This window comes from Caenorhabditis elegans, chromosome I (genome assembly GCF_000002985.6).
Source record: "Caenorhabditis elegans chromosome I".
Taxonomy (NCBI): Eukaryota; Metazoa; Nematoda; class Chromadorea; order Rhabditida; family Rhabditidae; genus Caenorhabditis; species Caenorhabditis elegans.
Window position 1 is genome coordinate 3137020 of NC_003279.8, and position 17658 is coordinate 3154677.

The 17658-nt window shown below is 38.1% G+C and overlaps 7 protein-coding genes across 7 annotated transcripts; 3 read left to right on the forward strand and 4 right to left on the reverse strand.

The window, feature by feature from the left end:
• Positions 1-165: 165 nt before the first annotated feature.
• col-49 (Cuticle collagen 49) lies at positions 166-1428 on the forward strand. The gene is made up of 2 exons (NM_058705.5): positions 166-448; positions 800-1428. The coding sequence occupies exons 1-2, from the start codon at positions 190-192 to the stop codon at positions 1390-1392; spliced, it is 852 nt and encodes a 283-aa protein (NP_491106.1). The 5' UTR covers positions 166-189; the 3' UTR covers positions 1393-1428.
• Positions 1429-1521: 93 nt separating this feature from the next.
• Positions 1522-3565, reverse strand: K09H9.8 (uncharacterized protein). The gene is made up of 4 exons (NM_001129021.4): positions 3426-3565; positions 2829-3005; positions 2343-2579; positions 1522-1643 (listed from the first exon to the last, which is right to left on the reverse strand). The coding sequence occupies exons 1-4, from the start codon at positions 3546-3548 to the stop codon at positions 1578-1580; spliced, it is 603 nt and encodes a 200-aa protein (NP_001122493.1). The 5' UTR covers positions 3549-3565; the 3' UTR covers positions 1522-1577.
• A 1119-nt stretch (positions 3566-4684) lies between these two features.
• Positions 4685-6156, reverse strand: K09H9.5 (T20D4.11-like domain-containing protein). The gene is made up of 4 exons (NM_182072.6): positions 5955-6156; positions 5133-5246; positions 5023-5082; positions 4685-4866 (listed from the first exon to the last, which is right to left on the reverse strand). The coding sequence occupies exons 1-4, from the start codon at positions 6147-6149 to the stop codon at positions 4714-4716; spliced, it is 522 nt and encodes a 173-aa protein (NP_871872.1). The 5' UTR covers positions 6150-6156; the 3' UTR covers positions 4685-4713.
• Positions 6157-7391: 1235 nt separating this feature from the next.
• Positions 7392-10774, reverse strand: lpd-6 (Brix domain-containing protein). The gene is made up of 6 exons (NM_058707.6): positions 10351-10774; positions 10113-10294; positions 9251-9327; positions 9074-9199; positions 8015-8476; positions 7392-7961 (listed from the first exon to the last, which is right to left on the reverse strand). Exons 1-6 carry the CDS (start codon positions 10763-10765, stop codon positions 7502-7504), a joined length of 1722 nt encoding a protein of 573 aa, NP_491108.2. The 5' UTR covers positions 10766-10774; the 3' UTR covers positions 7392-7501.
• Positions 10775-10994: 220 nt separating this feature from the next.
• dscc-1 (Sister chromatid cohesion protein DCC1) lies at positions 10995-13328 on the forward strand. Its single transcript, NM_058708.9, has 4 exons — positions 10995-11219; positions 11275-11544; positions 11619-11954; positions 12782-13328. The coding sequence occupies exons 1-4, from the start codon at positions 10998-11000 to the stop codon at positions 13283-13285; spliced, it is 1332 nt and encodes a 443-aa protein (NP_491109.2). The 5' UTR covers positions 10995-10997; the 3' UTR covers positions 13286-13328.
• K09H9.7 (C2H2-type domain-containing protein) lies at positions 13322-14984 on the reverse strand. Its single transcript, NM_058709.5, has 5 exons — positions 14888-14984; positions 14621-14752; positions 14063-14147; positions 13853-14014; positions 13322-13804 (listed from the first exon to the last, which is right to left on the reverse strand). The coding sequence occupies exons 1-5, from the start codon at positions 14958-14960 to the stop codon at positions 13759-13761; spliced, it is 498 nt and encodes a 165-aa protein (NP_491110.2). The 5' UTR covers positions 14961-14984; the 3' UTR covers positions 13322-13758.
• Positions 14985-16265: 1281 nt separating this feature from the next.
• Positions 16266-17450, forward strand: K09H9.1 (uncharacterized protein; the record flags this gene model as incomplete). The annotated part of the gene is made up of 2 exons (NM_058710.3): positions 16266-16310; positions 17271-17450. 2 exons carry the CDS (start codon positions 16266-16268, stop codon positions 17448-17450), a joined length of 225 nt encoding a protein of 74 aa, NP_491111.3.
• Positions 17451-17658: the final 208 nt, after the last annotated feature.

The window sequence follows — 17658 nt, forward strand, 5'->3', positions numbered from 1 at the left end:
TACAGTGATTATGGCTATCACGATTCGGGCGTGTCTTGGGAACTTTTTTCACCGAACATTTCCTCCGCCGCTTGTTGTATCCAGTTCATCAAAGAGAACAACGCAACGAACAACGTTTTTCTGCAGTTCTAATAGTGAGTATAAAAATGAGATGAATATCTTCCGAAAATCTCATTCTTCCTCATCATCATGTGGAAATTCGTAATTGGAAGTGTCTCGACCGCAGCGTTTTTCGTAAGCGTCTGCACTATTTATTTCTCGGTTTCGATGCTCGATGAGCTCGATTCATTTCGTTTGAGCATTCGTGATGAGTTGGAAGACTGGAAGGAGGTCAGCGATGACACGTGGCAACGGTTGAACGATATGACGTCGAGAAATGTTCCAAAGAAGACGAATATTTTGAAGGAATTTGTGAGAGGAAAGAGAAACGTCGGAAATGATCAGTGCAGTGAGTAACTTTTTTCTGAAAAGAAACTATTATTCGTTGGAAAGTCTAGAAAGGCTTATGATTAGGCTTAGGCTTAAGCTTAGGCTTCTGCTAGCTTGTTCTTAGGCTTAGGCATAGGCTTAGGCTTAGTCTTAGGTTCAGGCTTAGGCTTAGTCTTAGGTTTAGGCTTAGGCTTAGGCTTATGTTTAGGCCTCGGCATAGGCTCAAGCTTATACTTAGGCTTAGGTTAGGCTTAGGCTTAGGCTTAGGCTTAGGCTTATGCTTAGGCTTCGGCTTAGGCTTCTGCTAGCTTGTTCTTAGGCTTAGGCCATCTTTTTCTCGCCAATTAAGCTCCTAGTTCAAATTTTCCAGATTGCGCTGAGCCAACAAAGAACTGCCCAGCAGGACCACCAGGAGAGAAGGGATCTCTCGGAAATCCAGGACAACCGGGACCCGATGGAGTTGATGGTGACAACGGTGTGGATGGAGACGTCGTGATTCATGATATGCCAAATCCTAAAGAATGCATCAAGTGTCCAGCAGGACCACCAGGACCACCAGGACCACCTGGACCACTCGGACCACGTGGTGACAAGGGACCGTCCGGGCCACGTGGAGCACTTGGAGATCAAGGAGAAACTGGTCCAGTTGGAGAAATTGGAGATCAAGGACCACCAGGATCCGCCGGAAGAGCTGGACCAAGAGGTCAAGCCGGACAACCAGGAACTATCGCAATTGTCGGATTGGCTGGAAGACCAGGACCACAGGGTCCACTTGGAGAGCCTGGAGCACAAGGAGAGCCAGGAGTTGATGGAAAAGATGGAGCTCTTGGAGCACCTGGAAGAAAGGCGGAGAACGGAAGACCAGGAAAACGTGGAAAGGACGGAGTTGCAGGAGTACCAGGGACACGTGGAAAGGAAGGAGAAGACGCGGGTTACTGTACTTGCCCACCTAGAACTGCTTGATTCGAAAAGTGTAAATAAAGTATTTATTCTTCTTGGAAATGTTTGAAAATCAGCATTTGTGAAATCTGAAAATCCGATTTGCCAGAGCTAGAATAGTTAGAGTGGCGTCTATTCCCACTGTAATTACATGCTAGTAAAACGTTTATTCTTCTTTGAATCTAGAAAAACTTTTAAAAAGATGTTATCTAAACTGGCTGCAAAAGCTTCTGAGCGACTCCTTCAAGACCCTTGCTCTCCTCGGTTGCGGATACCTGAAATTTTGAAGTAAAGGGGTTCTGTAGATAGAATAAAACTACTGGAGAAGGAAGCTACGGACTACTGTACTCTAAAGGAGGAACTTTGAGTGGAGGGTGTACGATAGGACTACTGTAAGGGAGGTGTACTGTGGTACGAATACTGTAGTCTCAATCTAGGATATAGCTACTGTAGGAGGACGAGTGCAGGTTTCTGTGGACATACGGTTGTTTGTAAACTGTAGCGAGGACAAGGAATTATTCAGTGAAGGGAGCGGGTACTGAAGGACTACGGTAGGAAGGATATACTGTGGTTACAGAACTGTACCTGCAAATTAGGATAAAAATACCGTAGAAAAAACAATTCAGGTGGGTGACTGTGGTCATACGGGTGTTGGAGTACTGTAACAGATTGCAGGTATAATAAAAGTTCAGGGTGTAGTATAGGACTACTGTAAGGAATTGTATACTAGATGTACTGGCTAGGGATTTGAAATGGTAGGGTACTGTAAGACAGTCTAGGAGCTCAGGTTACTGTAGCCAGGCGTTTTTTACCATACTGAAGAGGTGAAGGTTATGGATACAAATATACAAACCAAAAAGTACAGTAACAGGTCTCAGCGTAAACCGTAGGAGTGTTGTAGGATGGACTTGGAAATAAATAGTGACTTCACCCTAGGGTTACTGTAGGAGGATTACTGTAGACGTAAGGCTCACCTGTCCCTCCAATCGATCAGAGTAATAGTTTTTGGTTGCGTAGTAGACTGAAAATCGCCAAAACAGAAAAGCTCCGATCGCGAAGACTAACAATTTCACAACTATCACCACCAATGCTTTTTCGAAGAACTCTTCATGATGTCCTTGAGAGTAGAAGTTCAGGAATGATTGGGTGTCGAAAAAGGCGATCAAGAGTTGAATAACGGTTAATAATCCCCAGATAAGAAATTGAGAGAGCTGAAATAGAATTTAGTATAAGTGTGTGCGCGTTTTTCGTTTGTGTAGTCTGATCTTTGGTATTTTGGCCAAATTTTCTGACTGTGAGAAAATTTTTCAGCAGGAAATTCGAATTCTAAGAAAAATTTCAATGAGAAATTCAAATTTTCTGAGAACAAATTTACAGGGAGAGTCAAATTTTTCGAGAAAATTTTAAGAGGAAAATTTAAAAAAAAAAGAAAAAAATTGTGAGCTTTCCAGCAAACTCACCGTAAACAACACCATTGGCCACATGAATCGATGCTTCTTTTTACGGAGAGCATATATTGTGACTAAAATGAGAACGAGATGGAAACCAATCCACATGAGCCACCATGGGAACAGGAAAAGCATGTAGATGGGGATTACAAGAAATATTTCCAGGAGAAGAAGCACTTTGGAAGCATTCTGGAAAAAATTGGGAGTCCCTCGACAGGAGGCGATGCACTGCTTTGCAAATCTGCAGCGCGCATTTTGGAGAAACGAACTAATTTTAAATTAAATACGCAAAGCACCCTATTTTACGCGCAAATTTGAAAAGTACGCAGAAATAGGAAAAATCGCGAATTTCAGGCATGGTGCAACAATGAAACTTGACTGATTTCACTTGCTTTTTGAAAAATCTACTAATTCGTGAAAACACGCAAGGGACCATTTTTTACGCGCAAATTTGAAAAAGTACACAAATTTCAGACATGGTGCATCAAAGCAATACACTTGATTCCACGCGCATTTCAAAATTTTGTGATAGGAAAATTTTACATAATAAAAATTATGCAATGCACCATATTTTACGCGCAAAAATTTCTGGAAAAAATAAAAACTCACCACAACATGGCACTTTCCAAAAACACATCGATATTTTGGATTCTCAGCTTGAAAATCGACATAAAAATTGAAAAGTTTCGTGAAATACTCTTTAATAGGAACTTTATCAAAGAAAAGAACCATCGTGAATCTGATTTTTTTTCTTTTTTTAGAGAATACCTTTCTTCATAACTTCAACGGCGTGAATTTCTAGAGAAAATCAGAGAGTGTGCGATTTGAAGAGTGTGCAGACAAGAGAGAGAGAGAGAATTCTATCAAATCATGTGTGTTGGGTGTGGTATTTAGTACAACAGAGAAACTGTTTTTTGATTCATTCTTTGTTAGGGGTTTGCAGATAGAAAGACGGTGTGGTTTTCTTGAAATGTAAAAAAACTAAAAAATTAAAATAAATGCTTGTGAAACAATTTTAATTTTTAAAAAATTCGTTAACTATTGATTTGTTTTTTGGTTAATTTTGTAACATTATTCCAATTTCAACCTAGATGACATCTGTTCACTCACGTGGTGCCAAGTTGTCTTCTTACGGTTTGATCTACAAAAAATGCGGGAATTTTTTGCACAAAAAAGTCACGTCAGCACATTCTTAAACATACGAAATCAGTTGAAAACTCTGCGTCTTTTCTCCCGCATTTTTTGTAGATCTACGTAAATCAAGCCGAAATCTCTGACACCACGTGTTCACTAATAAATTAAAATTTGCGCGTCAATTGTGATGCAAGGCATCCGTAAAGCCAAACTGTGCAAGCATCACAGTTTACGTGAGATTTGTTTCTTAAAGAAATAAATTTTATTATTCTTCAAAAAATCCCTTTTTCCCTAGATTTTATATAGTTATTACGGGAACACGAAACCCTGAGACTGCGTACTGCGCAAAATATCTCGTAGCGAAAACTACAGTAATTTTTTAAATGACTACTGTAGAGCTTGTGTCGATTTACGGGAACTCGATTTTCGTAATGACATTTCAATTTTTCTTCGTTCCCCGTATTATTTTTTTTCATTTTTTGTTAAATTTTAATATTCAATCGATAATCGATAAATAATTTATTTTAATCCGTTCCGAAAATCGAGCCCGTAAATCGACCTACAGTAGTCATTCAAAGAGTTACTGTAGTTTTCGCTATGAGATACTTTGCGCGTCAAATATGCTGTGCAATACGCATTCTCAGATTTTTTTTCCATAATATCTCAACTTTGCACATTTTTGCCTGACTTGACGCACAAATGCACGTGCCGAGACCCAACAAAAAACAAATATAAATAAAATAAATGTTCATTTATCGATTTTTCATACAGAAACAGGACATTCCATCATTCCAAGAATATATCCCATATGTTTATTCATCGAATCAACAGCTTCTTTTCCACACCTATCAGATGTCAAATGTTTTGTGCATTCGAGCTCATCCTGATACATTTGACAATTTCCCGGGCGCCCTTTCTGCAAAAAATTACAGGAATATTTCCTTTTTTGCGCGTAAAGTATGGTGCTTCTTTTATGCGCACACAATGCACCACATTTTAAGCGTAACTTTTCAAATTAATTAATTTAAATTTGCGCGTAAAATGGTGCAATGTACCATATCTGCACACTCACCTCCGTTTTCAAGAATCGCCCGCATGGATACTTTTTCAGCGATGGTGGAGTGCTGCGGAGCTGGAATAATGTATTTTTAATTTTTCTTTTTCTTGAAAAAAGTACCATACGTCATCAATACATTGTCCAAATGGACCAGACATCAATTTGATTCCGGTGCATGTTTTGGCGATCAGACCAGTTGCATTTTTGAGCAAATCGCATTTTACTTGCTCCATACAAGCCTGAAACAATGTAGAATAAAGCTCGAAATTTGCTGATTTTGAGGCTAAAACTAGTTGGAACATGTTAAACTAATACATTTGCGCGTCAAATGTGGTGCACAGCGTCGGTAAGGCGGAACGGTGCAAACACCAGAATTTACGCGCAAAACTAGTTTTTCTCAGTAAGGAATGGTTAACTATATCAAACTTTTGGTGAATTTTTATATTGGGAATACAAAATTCTGAAAATGCGTAGTACGTAACATATTTGACGCGCCAAATATCCCGTAGCGAAAACTACAGTAATCCTTTTTAAATGACTACTGTAGCGCTTGTGTCGATTTACGGTTTTTAATCCATTTCAAAAACTACGAATTCGGGAACAAAAATACGCAAAGCACCGTATTTTTCGCGCAAACTTGATAAAGTACGCAAAATTAGGAAAAAAACGCAGATTTCAGACGTGGTGCATCGAAGCAATACATTTGATTTCACGCGCATTTCAAAACATTTGTGATAAGAATATTTTACATAATGAAAAGTATGCAAAGCACCATATTTTACGCGCAAATTTGAAAAAGTATGCAAATTTCAGACATGGTGCATCGACGAAATACGCCTGATTTCACTTGCTTTTTGAAAAATCTACTAACAGCACCGTATTTCACGCGCAAATTTTGAGCAATTTATATTCGTCAAACTTGACGCGCAAGTTCGTTTTACACCCACAAGGGTCTGTTCACACAACAACGAGAACTCTTTGAGCTCGTCTGGCGGTGGTATATCCGCGTGTTTAGCCATTTCACCAGCCAACTGCCCCAGTAACGGTTTACATTCCATTGATTTGACAGCATCCTGATGATCACACGGAGTGGCACAATTTGCAGAAATTGCCACAAGGAGGAAGACGGTCAGAATCTTCATGTTGAATGGGGGAAAAATGGGGGGAGAAGTGTTTTTTATTCTCGTCGTGCATCAATTTGAATGACCTTGATCGGCAGGTCAGCAGCCGACATGGCGGCGTCGGGACTACTGATTTTTGAATTGGCGGGTAAACAGTCTCTGATAATGTCATGATAACAATAACGAACATTATTATGAAATTGAAGAACATAGAGGAACAGCAAATTGCAAAAACAACTGATATCCTGGATCTCTGCCACCGAGCCCAAGTACCACTTTAAAATTTGCGCGATTTTTTTTAAACAAAATTCCTTTTTCCCAAATTTTATATAGTTTTTAGCAACATATCTCGTAGCGAAAACTACAGTAATTCTTTAAATAACTACTGTAGCTCTTGTGTCGATTTACGGGCTCGAGAGTGAATTTTACACATTTTCCCCAAAATTTAAGGGGCCTGAAATTGTGAAATTTATTGATTTTCCAATGAAATAAAGCTTGAAAATCGCCGATTTTGAGTTTTAAACCAGTTGGCTGCTGTTCCCTTGACAAATTTGCGCGTCAAATGTGATGCAAAGAGTACGTGACGCCGAACTCTGCAAGCATCACATTTTACGCACAAATCTCGAGTTTATGTGACATTTTCCTTTTCCACACACATTTTCCGGGCCAGAAAGTCAACAATTTGCTATTACAGGAATACAAAATTCTGAGAATGCGTACTGCACAACATATTCGACGCACAAAATATCTCGTAGCGAAGACTACAGTAATTCTTTAAATGGATACAGTAGCGCTTGTGCCGATTTACGGACCCGATTTTCGAAACGGATTAAATTGATTTATTTATCGATAGAATATTAAAACTAAGCAAATGATACGAGAAAATTCGAAAAGAAATTCATTCCCGTAAATTGACACAAGCACTACTGTAGCCATTTAAAAAATTACTGTAGTTTTCGCTGCGAGATATTTTGAGCGTCGGATATGTTGTGCAGTACGCATTCTCAGAATTTTGTGTTCCCGTGATACATACAGGCCTGAAATTGTGAAATTTATTGATTTTTCAATGAAATAAAGCAGGAAACTAGCTAATTTAAAGTTTTAAAGCAATTAGCTCCTTTGATGTGACAAGTTTGCGTCCGTGAGCCCAATCTGTGAAAGCATCACAAATTACGCGCAAACATGATTTTTCTCGGTAAAATTGTTAAGTCCCACATTTTTTCAGCGACATTCCTGATTCTAAATTAGCGGGTAAACAGGAAAACAGTCTGATAAATTCATGATTATAACGATAACAATAACGAACATTTAAAAAAATAAAAATGGAGAATGGAGAAACAACAAATTGCAAAAAACAACAACTGATATCAGAATTAACGACGACCTCCTCGGAAACCGCCGCCTCGATCTCCACCTCGCCCACCACGGAATCCACCACCTCCGCCGCGTCCTCTGAATCCTCCTCGATCGCCTCCACGGAAACCACCGCCACCACGTCCTCCGAATCCACCTCTAAATCCTCCATCACGATCTCCCGATCTTCCACGGAAGCCTCCACGATCTCCACCACGATCTGATGAACGTCCTCTGAAGCCTCCTCGGTCGCCACCACCTCCACGGAAGCCACCACGATCCACGGATCTTCCTCTAAAGCCACCTCCATCACGATCGCGACCTCTGAAGCCTCCACGATCTCCGCCACGTCCGCGGAAGCCTCCACGATCTTCTCCTCTTCCTCTGAATCCACCTCGGAATCCCCCACGACTATCCTCATATCTTGGACGCTTCGAGGCTTCAGATGTACCCCATTCCTCGTTGGCACGCTTCAGATCTCTGCAAAAATATAAAAAATCAATTAAAAAGTCTTCAATTACGGGGATCTATACCTTTCCCGATTCATCGCAATCTCTCTATCCTTCTCCTTCTGATTCTCAACTTCTTCAACTTGTCCAGTAGCGGCAGCTTGCTTACGAGCAGCATTCTCTCGAATCGCCTTCACCTCTGCCTCCTCAGCATCCTGTTGCTCCTTGACAATCGTAAGTCTTCGAATGACACGTTGCTCACTTTCCTGCTCACGACGCTTCTTCATCTGCTTCTTCTTGTCCATATGAGCTCTCAGTTTTATCAGTTCATCTGGAGTCTTCGCATTATGCTTGTGATAGAGCACCTCTCCCTCATCGATTCCTTCTTCAATTTTGACGAGTTCCAGAGTCAGTCGGGGTCCGATCTCGTGAAGACGGACGTTGCTCTTCTGGCCAACTCCGCAGCCACGTCCTTCTGAAATGTCCTGTGGTAGTTCGACTTCTTGCTGATCTCCTTCGAATTCGGAATCGCTGAGCTGTCCGGGGCTGGAAAAAGAAGGGAAATTTAAATAAATTGAATATTTTTTAATAATAATTTTGTGATTTATCTGAAAATATCGTTTATTTCAATTGGAAAAATTCGAAAACAGTCCTCGAAAATCGTCTAAAAATTGTTTTTTCCCGGAAATTTCCAATTTTCAGACCATTTTAGAGGTTTTTTTTCAATTTTTCGATCTGAAATAAACGCGCGATGCCTCCCAAAATTAATCATTTTATGAAAAATTTGAATTTTTTTAATGGAAATTTATTAATAACATTAGAAAAATTCAATTTCGTTCGAATTCTGAACTGTCCGGGGCTGGAAAAGGATGATTTTTGAAGAATTATTGAATTTTCAGAGAGAAAAAATTCAAATTCTTCAGAAAAACCATAAATTTTGAGAGGCATCACGTTTATTTCAGTTGGAAAAATTGAAAAAAAAAATGCTCAAAAATCGTCTGAGTATAGTTTTTTCCCGAAAATTTTCCAGTTTTCTGACCAGTTTTGAGGGGTTTTCCTATTTTTAAAACTGATATGAACGTTTTTTTCAGATAAATCACTGAATTTCAGGCTCAGTTTGTAGAATTTCTGAACAATTCTCACTTCAAAAAGTAGTCACTGATGTCTTTGTAGGTACTCAAATTCGGAATATTCTTTCCCATCGTCTTTTCCGCTTGCATAAGCTTTTTCACAGACTTGTTGAGGCCTGAGGCGACGACTCGAATTGCGCTGAAAAAAAAATTTATATAATTATATTTTAGAGAAATTCATAGCACTTACAAATGCCTCATTTGAATTTCGTCAGTTTCTTCGTCATAACTGACGATCAGGCAGCGTTTCAGGTTTCCAAGTTGAATCTGAAATTTTTTGTATAATTTTTCTGAAACTTGACAAAAAAATCGATTTAAAGGTGGACTACGATCAGGGGGAAAATTGCTTTAAAACACGCCTATGGGGCCACAATGACCGAATATCATGATAAAAAATTTCAAAAAATTTTTCTAGATTTTATAAGATTTTTTGAAAATTGGAAAAATCACAGTTTTCACCTAATTATTTTTGAATTTTCGCCAATTGAATTTGTTCGGTGGAGCGCGCTTGCATTATTTTTTAAAATTAATTTTATTTATTCTCGTTATTTGACTGATTTTCTTCATTTTCTATGTTTTTTCTCGGAAAATGGAAGAAATAAACAAGACAAATGCAAAATGTTTGTTAAAAACTAATTGAAAATGAGTAAAACTGAAATATACTAATTTCAGGCTTGTTGTCGTCGGAACTCATAATTTTACAGTTTTATGCTTTTTCAGTTACTTTTAAACAAACATTTTGCATTTTTCTTGTTTATTTCTTCCATTTTCCGAGGAAAAAACATAGAAAATGAAGAAAATCAGTCAAATAACGAGAATAAATAAAACTAATTAAAAAAAAATAATGCAAGCGCGCTCCACCGAACAAATTCAATTGGCGGAAATTCAAAAATAATTAGGTGAAAACTGTGATTTTTCCAATTTTCAAAAAATCATATAAACTCTAGAACATTTTTTTGAATTTTTTATAATGATATTCGGTCATTGTGACCACATAGGCGTGTTTTAAAGCAATTTTCCCCCTGATCGTAGTCCATCTTTAAAAATTTTACCGTATCGACATTAATGGAAGGGAACATATTCTGAATAAAAGTCTGAACCAATGAGAGATGCTTCTGCGTTCCGTCGCCAAATCCGTTCATCACAACGAGCGGCGAGGATTTGAACAGTTTATCAGTGGCAACTGGTCGCTTTTGACAATTAACAACGTGGCGAGCCAGGGAGTATTGTTTAACTGGAAATTAAAATAATTAAATTACTGAATTTTATTTAAAATCGATAATTGGCAACCTTTAAACGATAACGTCGGTCCTTGGGAGAAACGCATCATTCTCAGCTGCAAGGAAGCATCACTGGAAGTGAGAACCATCATATTGGTGACTCCAAGTACCGCACCGTTCACGATAAAATCCTTGATATTGTTTCTTTTGAGAATTTTCAAGTTTTTCGCTGTATTCGGCTCGACGAGATTTCTCAAATCCGACTCCAGGCCCTTCACGTACTTTCCGACGTCTCCGCGATGAATAACCAAGCAATGAGGCTGTCTTGCTAGTTCAATTTCTTTATTTTCCAAAAACTTTTGCTTCTGTAGCTTCTTCACGAATTTTTCCTGATGATAAAGGGCATCTTTTTGACTTAGAGCATCTACATTTCCGCGATTATGAGCTCCAGACTTTCTCTGCTTCTTTCCTTTCTTCATTTTCATTTTTTCGAACTGAAATTTATAAAGATTATTGTTAAATTAAGTGTATTTAGGTTAGAAAATGGAACGAAAAAAATTGCGAAAAAAAAAAAATACGAAGTGTGCAGTTTGCCGTCAAAGTGTTTGCGTCCAATGCGCCATAGCTGACGACAAGTTTTTTACCGCGATTTCCGCCAATTTCAAATTAAACTTTAAATCGATTTTCTCAGTTTCTGTACAGATCTGTTTCCAGATAATGAATCGCTTCGTCACAAGATCCAAGCCTACTCAACCTACTAAACGTGTTGCTCCAGCTCCGGCAAGTGGAAATGAGGAAAATATCGTTGCGCCTGAACCTCAAAAAACGCTCGAGGAGCCCTCTGTAATGGAAAAGCTGCAGCACGCAATACGAGAGAAGGATGCTCAATTCACATTTGATATTTTATCGAAAAATAGGCCATTTGATCAGGCGATGAATGTAAGCTTTCTTGGAGCATTAGTTTTTTTTTGGGGAAAAAAATGAAAATTTTCAGAAGACCATGACAAAAATGGAATTTTCGCCGGATTACTCCGATCCTTCCTCAGAATTTATGCTTCTCTCAGTGGATGAATCAGTCATCGGAGCCTTTAGTGAAGGTCAAAGCCTCACAATTCGCGGAGATTCAACTGACGACGCGGTTCTGTGCACAGACAACGCCACATTTCCCATGAAAATTATCGAATCCGCCACAACGGTTCTTCTTCTTCATAAATGCCTGGAAGCTCCAGATTCACCGACGCTTCCGAATTTTCAGGTGAAAACTGTCAGTTGTTTTTATTTTTATTTATTTTAGTTTATTCGAAATTCAAAATTTTTTAAAAATTTAATTAAATTCAGATCGGTGGAAAATGCTTCTCAACAGGCGAGCTGTGTCCCCAAGTGGATGTTTTGAGCATCGGACGGCTTAAGGATATGCTCCGCGAGCAGGAGCTACGTTGGGACTGGAAGGATCGTGAGGAAGAGGAGAATCTAAAGGGTTATAAGCTTCGAGACCTGCTGAATAGTGTTCAAATGAGTGTTGAAGAAGTGAAAATTGCACTCAATGATTTGCCGGTTGTAAAGTTTTCAAGCGGAAGATATCGATATTTATCTCATAAATATCGTGGAGAAATGCTCGGATTAATTGTGGAGCTTCTCGATGAAGATTCAATCGGTGATGTGAAGCTGGAGAAGGTAGAATAATCGCCATATCTTACGCGCAAGATATCCCGCCGGGAAGAGACGAAATTACTGTATCCGTGTCGATTTACGAGCCGCGCTTGCATCATTATTCGAAATTAATCTTTTTTTTTGAATTTCGACCAGCAATTTTTCATTTTCAGATGTTTTTCGTATTTTTATTTTTAGATTTTTTCAGTATTTTCCGGAAAAAAAACTGAATTTTTCAATTTTCCGTTGTTTTTTCCCAACAAAAATCGTAAAAACCGAGAATTTCAGTTTTTCCGAGGTTTTGCTGTTAAAAAAATAGAATAAAAGACCCAGAAACTCCAGAAATTTCAGATTTTTTTCGGTATTTTCCGGAAAAAAAACTGAATTTTTCAATTTTTCTGTTGTTTTTTTCAAACAGAAATCGAAAAAAAATCCGGAAAAACACGAAAATTCAGTTTTTCGGAGTTTTTTCTCTGTGTTTCCAAAAAAAAAAAAACATTAAAAACCCCAAAAAAAAACACGAAAATTTCAGTTTTTCAGAGTTTTTTCAAAAAAAAATTTAAAAAATTTAATAAAGACTCACATTTCTGAGAAAAATTGAATTTCAAAATTTCTCAAAAATAAATTATTTATTGAAGAATCCATTAAAAATACGCAAAACGACTGAAAATGAAAATTGCTGGTCGAAGTTAAAAAAAAATTAAATTCGAATAATGATTCGCGGCCCGTAAATCGACAAGAATACAGTAATTTCGTCTCTTCCCCGCGGGATATCTTGCGCGTAAGATATGGCGATTTTTCTAGATTTTTCTACGTAATAACTTAAAAATCTGAAATTCTTCGATTTTCAGATTTCCCGAGCCTCTCTGCGCTCCAATCTTCCAGAAAACGTCCCCGACGAGGTAATTGACTGGTTCCTCAACTCCCGATGCGAACAGAATCCTGAGGATCCTTTCACCTACCGCCTGCCTGAGATCAACCTGATCCGCGACCTAACCGTCGTCATTCTCTATGGAACCCAAAAAATGCCTCTCCAACAGTTTCGTGAACTCCTGCACAAGATTCTACCATATGGAGTCACTATGAACATTGCCCAGCTGGAAGGTGTCGCCGATATTTCTGATGCTCCATTCGGAAAAGTGATCTCATACCTATCACCGGAAGATCTTCCTGATACTATTAAAGAAAGAATGTTATATCTTTTTGAATATCGAAAACTCTGGTCTATGGAGCAACTTCGTCCATATTTCAAGGATGTTTACAAATCGAAAGTTGCTTTTGATAAGTATGTTGTTCAGAATTGTGATTATGCGCTTTCTGAATCAAATGAGATGCTCTATTGTGGCGTGCGATAATTTTTCTTTCATATTTTGTAAATAAATGCTTTCAAGTACCTGATACCAAGTTTATTCAACTATTTTTCAGGCCACAAGAACTTTTAAGATTATTCTCAAAGAGCTGAAAGTGAACATTCAAGATGGAAAAAGAAGATAAGAATCTCATAGTGACAGAGATAAGTGCGTGACGAGGGAAAGAGAAAAATGATGGGAGAGGGACGATGAAAATAAAAAAGAAAAATTGTGCATATTGGACAAGAATGCAGCTGGTTGGGGAGAAATTGGCAAATAGAAATTGAAGAGTATTTGTGGAAACGGCTTAGACCGGCCTAGAAAATGTTAAAAACAATAAACAATGAATGTTACTTGGCTCAAAAAATGAGGGAAAAAATATCAGTTGGAGGAAAAAATGATAGAGATTTGGGCATAGGTGGGGGAGATAATTATCATAAGAGAGCAACCACAAGTTTTTGACACCAAACTTCTGCGTTTCAGTCTCGCTTTCTCGCGACAGATCGCATGAGAAGCTGATCGATCCTGGAAATGGTTTTGTTAGAATGGTGAGAAGGAGAAACTGAATAATACCTTTTTTCGGCTTCTCCATCCCACTCGTCGAAGAGCTTGACGTTTCTTCGTCTGCGGTGAATCAGGAGATGATGGAGGCCTGCTTCTTCTGTTTCGAATCTTCCACTGCACGTGGAACAGGAGTATCTCGTCTTCTCGACGTGTTGTTTCATATGTTTGTACCTGAAAAATCAATAATTGCTCGTTATGTTTTGGATGCAAACGTCTTACAGATTTGGAATTGTCACATTATCGGAGCACTTGCAGCATCTCACAGAGAACGCAGAGAAAATACCAGAAATTGTTGCAGAATTATCTGAAATTCAACTAACATATATACACCTTAATATATCAATTAATAAAGGTATAGGATGTAACTGCCACTCACGCACACTGATCGATCTTATAAGGGTTTATTAAGTAAAAGGGAACAGACGAATTGCATCGTCGATACACAGTAAACGAGAGAAAAGGGAAAACGACAAGTAACGGGTTAAAGAGTTAAGAAATGATCACAAATGAGCGTCGTCCTCTCCTTATATAGGCATTCTGGGGTTAAAGGCGCAGCATTTAACGACGACGGGTCTCGGCGTGACAATGCGACCTTCTGTAGCTTGGCGGCGGTTTGAACTGGAGTTTCTCCTCCTCGTGGATTGCCTTCGCTGTAGAAATCGTTGTCCTCGACCGATTTCGTCCGTTCTTTCTGTAAATTATCAGAGAGAATTTACAGGCAAATAAATTAGTATTTATTTATGTAAAATGTGAAGTGAAAAGGGTGGGAATCCTTACAAATTTCAACTGAACTCTCTGTTGCAACACATTTTGGGATTGGTAGCTTTGCATTGTGCAGAACGAGTGCTCGAATCACTGATTCATGAATTCCATTCTCAGCGAGAATTTTCAAATTGGTGAAGAACGCCTCTGAAAAATTTTTATATAAAAAACGCTTACTGCAGAAGTTAGGATTCACACAGAATTCGTTCAAAAGTTGAATATTACATTCAGAATTCCATTTTCAATTTAAGTAGAAGCTGCAGCTGTCTCGAAATTACTTACTTTTGGAGCCGATGAAGTCGATCCATGCATTAAATTTTGCGACGAAAGTTCCAGAATCTGCAGTCGAATTCATTGGGAATCGCTGGTTTCCTGAAACAAGATAAATATATTTTATGAGTTTCTAAATTTTTGCAAAATTTAATTTATTTAGGAAGAGAAAAAAGTTCAGAAAAACACCAATCTGTTCAAAACTAAAATCTGAGTTGATGAGTTGTGGAAATTTTTGCAGTTCTACAGTACCCCCATTTATCGCTTCGAGACCCGCCTCTCATTTTCCGTGCGCCTTTAATTTTTTCTTCGAGGCACCACGGTTATAAGATCTGATCGCTTTCCGGATCTACGATTTCCGGATCTACCGTTTCCAGATCAACGTTTTCTTTTCTTTTTTTTTGCACCGTTTGCGAAAACTGCGGTTGACATGGTGTCAGATTTAGAAAACAAAGATCTGCAGTCTCCTCGGCGTAATTCGAAATGTTTACGGAGCATTTATCTTCCGAATTGGCTGAGCCTTTGTCTCCAAATTTCAGAAATTGTGAGACACGTGGGAAAGAGCTCCGCCCTCAACGCGCGGTAAACATTGTCAGCCGCGGAACTCGCGAGATGTCGGGCAATGATATCACCTACCCTCGCGAACACCGTCTTCATCTGAAAGAATTTTTGAATTCAAGAGTATTTGCCGCACAATTTCTGCAATTCGGAAAAATCTTCAAAAAATACACTAGCAAACGCGAAATGCGACAGTAAGCTGCGTATACTGCGCTTTCGATGCCGAGGAGACTGTGAGATCTGGAAATCGTAGATCCGGAAAGCGACCAAATCTTGAAAGCGTGGTGCCTCTTATTTTCGCGAAAAATTTAGAATTTTGGCGTTTTCCGTTGATTTTCTACGTAGTTTACTGTCTTTAGTCAATAAATGTTTGTATTTTTACATGGAAAGAAATAATTTTCTATTTTTTGTAGAGATTGGCCTCTCGGAGGATAGAAGTTTGGCATCATGTGATAAAGTGATAAAAACGTGCTAAACGCAAATATTAGAGCTGCAAATTATCAGAAAATGGAAGAAATTCGAAAAATAATTTATTCTCCAATGTAGAGCTAATTTTTGAGAATTTTAATATTAAATTGTCGATTTTTCAGTGAATTCCATCTTCGAAGAGATCTCTTCTAACTCTCAACCTTCACATCATCACACGAACGATTCAATCACTCTTCCATACGATGCAACAATCCAAAAAATCGCTGAAAAAGAGAAAAACCTCAGCAAATTGCTAAAAGAACTTTCAATTGTCGATTCTTCGCTGGAAGAGGAGAAAGCAAGCTTCGAGAAGACTCAATCTGCATTACTCAAGGAGAAGGGAAAAATTGAAAAGGATAAGCTCATGTTGAGAGAAGAAGCTCAGAAACAGGCCAGCATGAATGCGGAGGTATAAGCGATGAAATTCCAAAAACACGGTCAGAGTCTATAGTCTTACCGCTACCAAAATCAGGAAAGCCAAAAGCTGCTCTTGGTTTTTTATATATCGGTAATATGCCAAACATATGTCGCTTAAATGAAAGATACATTTTTACTAGGACTCGAAAACGAACCAAGATTTGGCGGCGCCAGATTAAGTGTTGAAACAATGCCGGATATTATGTAATATTTTAGTTTTTAAGTTCTAAAAAAAACGTAAAGCTAATGACATTGATATATAAAACTTTTATAAGATCTAGACTTGAATATGGCACAGTAATCAGTGTTGCCCAGGTGCAAGGTGAAAGGTTCATAGACTATAGACTATGTAAAATCTATTTAACTATTTGCTTCTGAGAAATTCCGAGATTTACCAGCTAACAACCCGATCTTTTGACTTTTTACTGAAAAACCACTAATTTTGAATTTTTACGAATTGAAAAATTCATATACATACTATATAGGCATCTTCAAATGATGATTTTGGTCTTGTTAAAACGCTACGAGTTTGATCAATCAGTTTATGAACTTCTATTCGATTTCTTTGCTATCCACCGTTTAAAGCTTTTTTTTGTTGTTTCCAGTACAATCTCGAAAAACTCACTCATGCTCATGAGCAACGCAAAGACAGTTCAACACGTTTTTATTCACTTTTTTAAAACATTAGAGAGGCCGTGGTCTCCGTTTTCTTTTGCGGGACCTCAAGACATATCGCTGCAAGAACCTGGCGCGAAATTCAAATTTTATATCATCAAAAAGTTTCGCGCGCGAAATTCTAAGTTTCTCAAAAAAGTTTGCATTGGCCCGTTGCTCATGTCAATAACTATTGAGATCCACGTTCCTATCCAAACCCCAAAAATGTTGAACGTTTTTATTAACAAAAATGTAAAATAGATTCGATATCTCTCTAATAACTTGAAATTATTTCCAGATGACTACAATTGTTGATAGTGTTTTTAACAATGAAGCGATCGTGTCCAGAGTGTTGGAAAAAACTTCAAAAAATTCTATTAGCAATTTGGATTTGAGGGTACGTTTATTTTCTCCCGAAATGTTTTTTTCAAACATAATTACATCATTTTTTGAAATGTTCGAGCATAGGAATAAATAATAATAATTTCGGGATTTTTTTAATCGAGTTTTCCTGAACTTCCTATTTTTTAAACTAAAAATGTAATAGTAGTGGATGCGGGATAATCACAGAAACTCGAACATTTTCAAAAAAATATTTTTAACTGACAAAATGTTGCCGATCAATTTTTCCACATTCCTGAGCAAAACAAACTTGTATAACTCTGTTCCGAAATAAGTTACAACAG

Coding starts and splice junctions, on each gene's coding strand:
- K09H9.8 (NM_001129021.4), bottom strand. CDS start 3,548: ATGGTTCTTTTCTTTGATAAAGTTCCTATTAAAGAGTATTTCACGAAA. Junction 3,006..3,425: donor TTGGAAAGTGCCATGTTGTG/GTGAGTTTTTAT, acceptor AATTTTTTCCAG/AATGCTTCCAAAGTGCTTCT. Junction 2,580..2,828: donor GGCCAATGGTGTTGTTTACG/GTGAGTTTGCTG, acceptor ATTCTATTTCAG/CTCTCTCAATTTCTTATCTG.
- lpd-6 (NM_058707.6), bottom strand. CDS start 10,765: ATGAAAATGAAGAAAGGAAAGAAGCAGAGAAAGTCTGGAGCTCATAAT. Junction 10,295..10,350: donor ACCGACGTTATCGTTTAAAG/GTTGCCAATTAT, acceptor TTTAATTTCCAG/TTAAACAATACTCCCTGGCT. Junction 9,200..9,250: donor GAAATTCAAATGAGGCATTT/GTAAGTGCTATG, acceptor TTTTTTTTTCAG/CGCAATTCGAGTCGTCGCCT.
- K09H9.7 (NM_058709.5), bottom strand. CDS start 14,960: ATGAATTCGACTGCAGATTCTGGAACTTTCGTCGCAAAATTTAATGCA. Junction 14,753..14,887: donor CGACTTCATCGGCTCCAAAA/GTAAGTAATTTC, acceptor AAAATTTTTCAG/AGGCGTTCTTCACCAATTTG. Junction 14,015..14,062: donor AATGTGACAATTCCAAATCT/GTAAGACGTTTG, acceptor TTGATTTTTCAG/GTACAAACATATGAAACAAC.
- col-49 (NM_058705.5), top strand. CDS start 190: ATGTGGAAATTCGTAATTGGAAGTGTCTCGACCGCAGCGTTTTTCGTA. Junction 449..799: donor CGTCGGAAATGATCAGTGCA/GTGAGTAACTTT, acceptor CAAATTTTCCAG/ATTGCGCTGAGCCAACAAAG.
- dscc-1 (NM_058708.9), top strand. CDS start 10,998: ATGAATCGCTTCGTCACAAGATCCAAGCCTACTCAACCTACTAAACGT. Junction 11,545..11,618: donor CGAATTTTCAGGTGAAAACT/GTCAGTTGTTTT, acceptor AATTAAATTCAG/ATCGGTGGAAAATGCTTCTC. Junction 11,955..12,781: donor GTGATGTGAAGCTGGAGAAG/GTAGAATAATCG, acceptor TTCGATTTTCAG/ATTTCCCGAGCCTCTCTGCG.
- K09H9.5 (NM_182072.6), bottom strand. CDS start 6,149: ATGAAGATTCTGACCGTCTTCCTCCTTGTGGCAATTTCTGCAAATTGT. Junction 5,083..5,132: donor TTGGACAATGTATTGATGAC/GTATGGTACTTT, acceptor ACATTATTCCAG/CTCCGCAGCACTCCACCATC. Junction 4,867..5,022: donor GGCGATTCTTGAAAACGGAG/GTGAGTGTGCAG, acceptor AATTTTTTGCAG/AAAGGGCGCCCGGGAAATTG.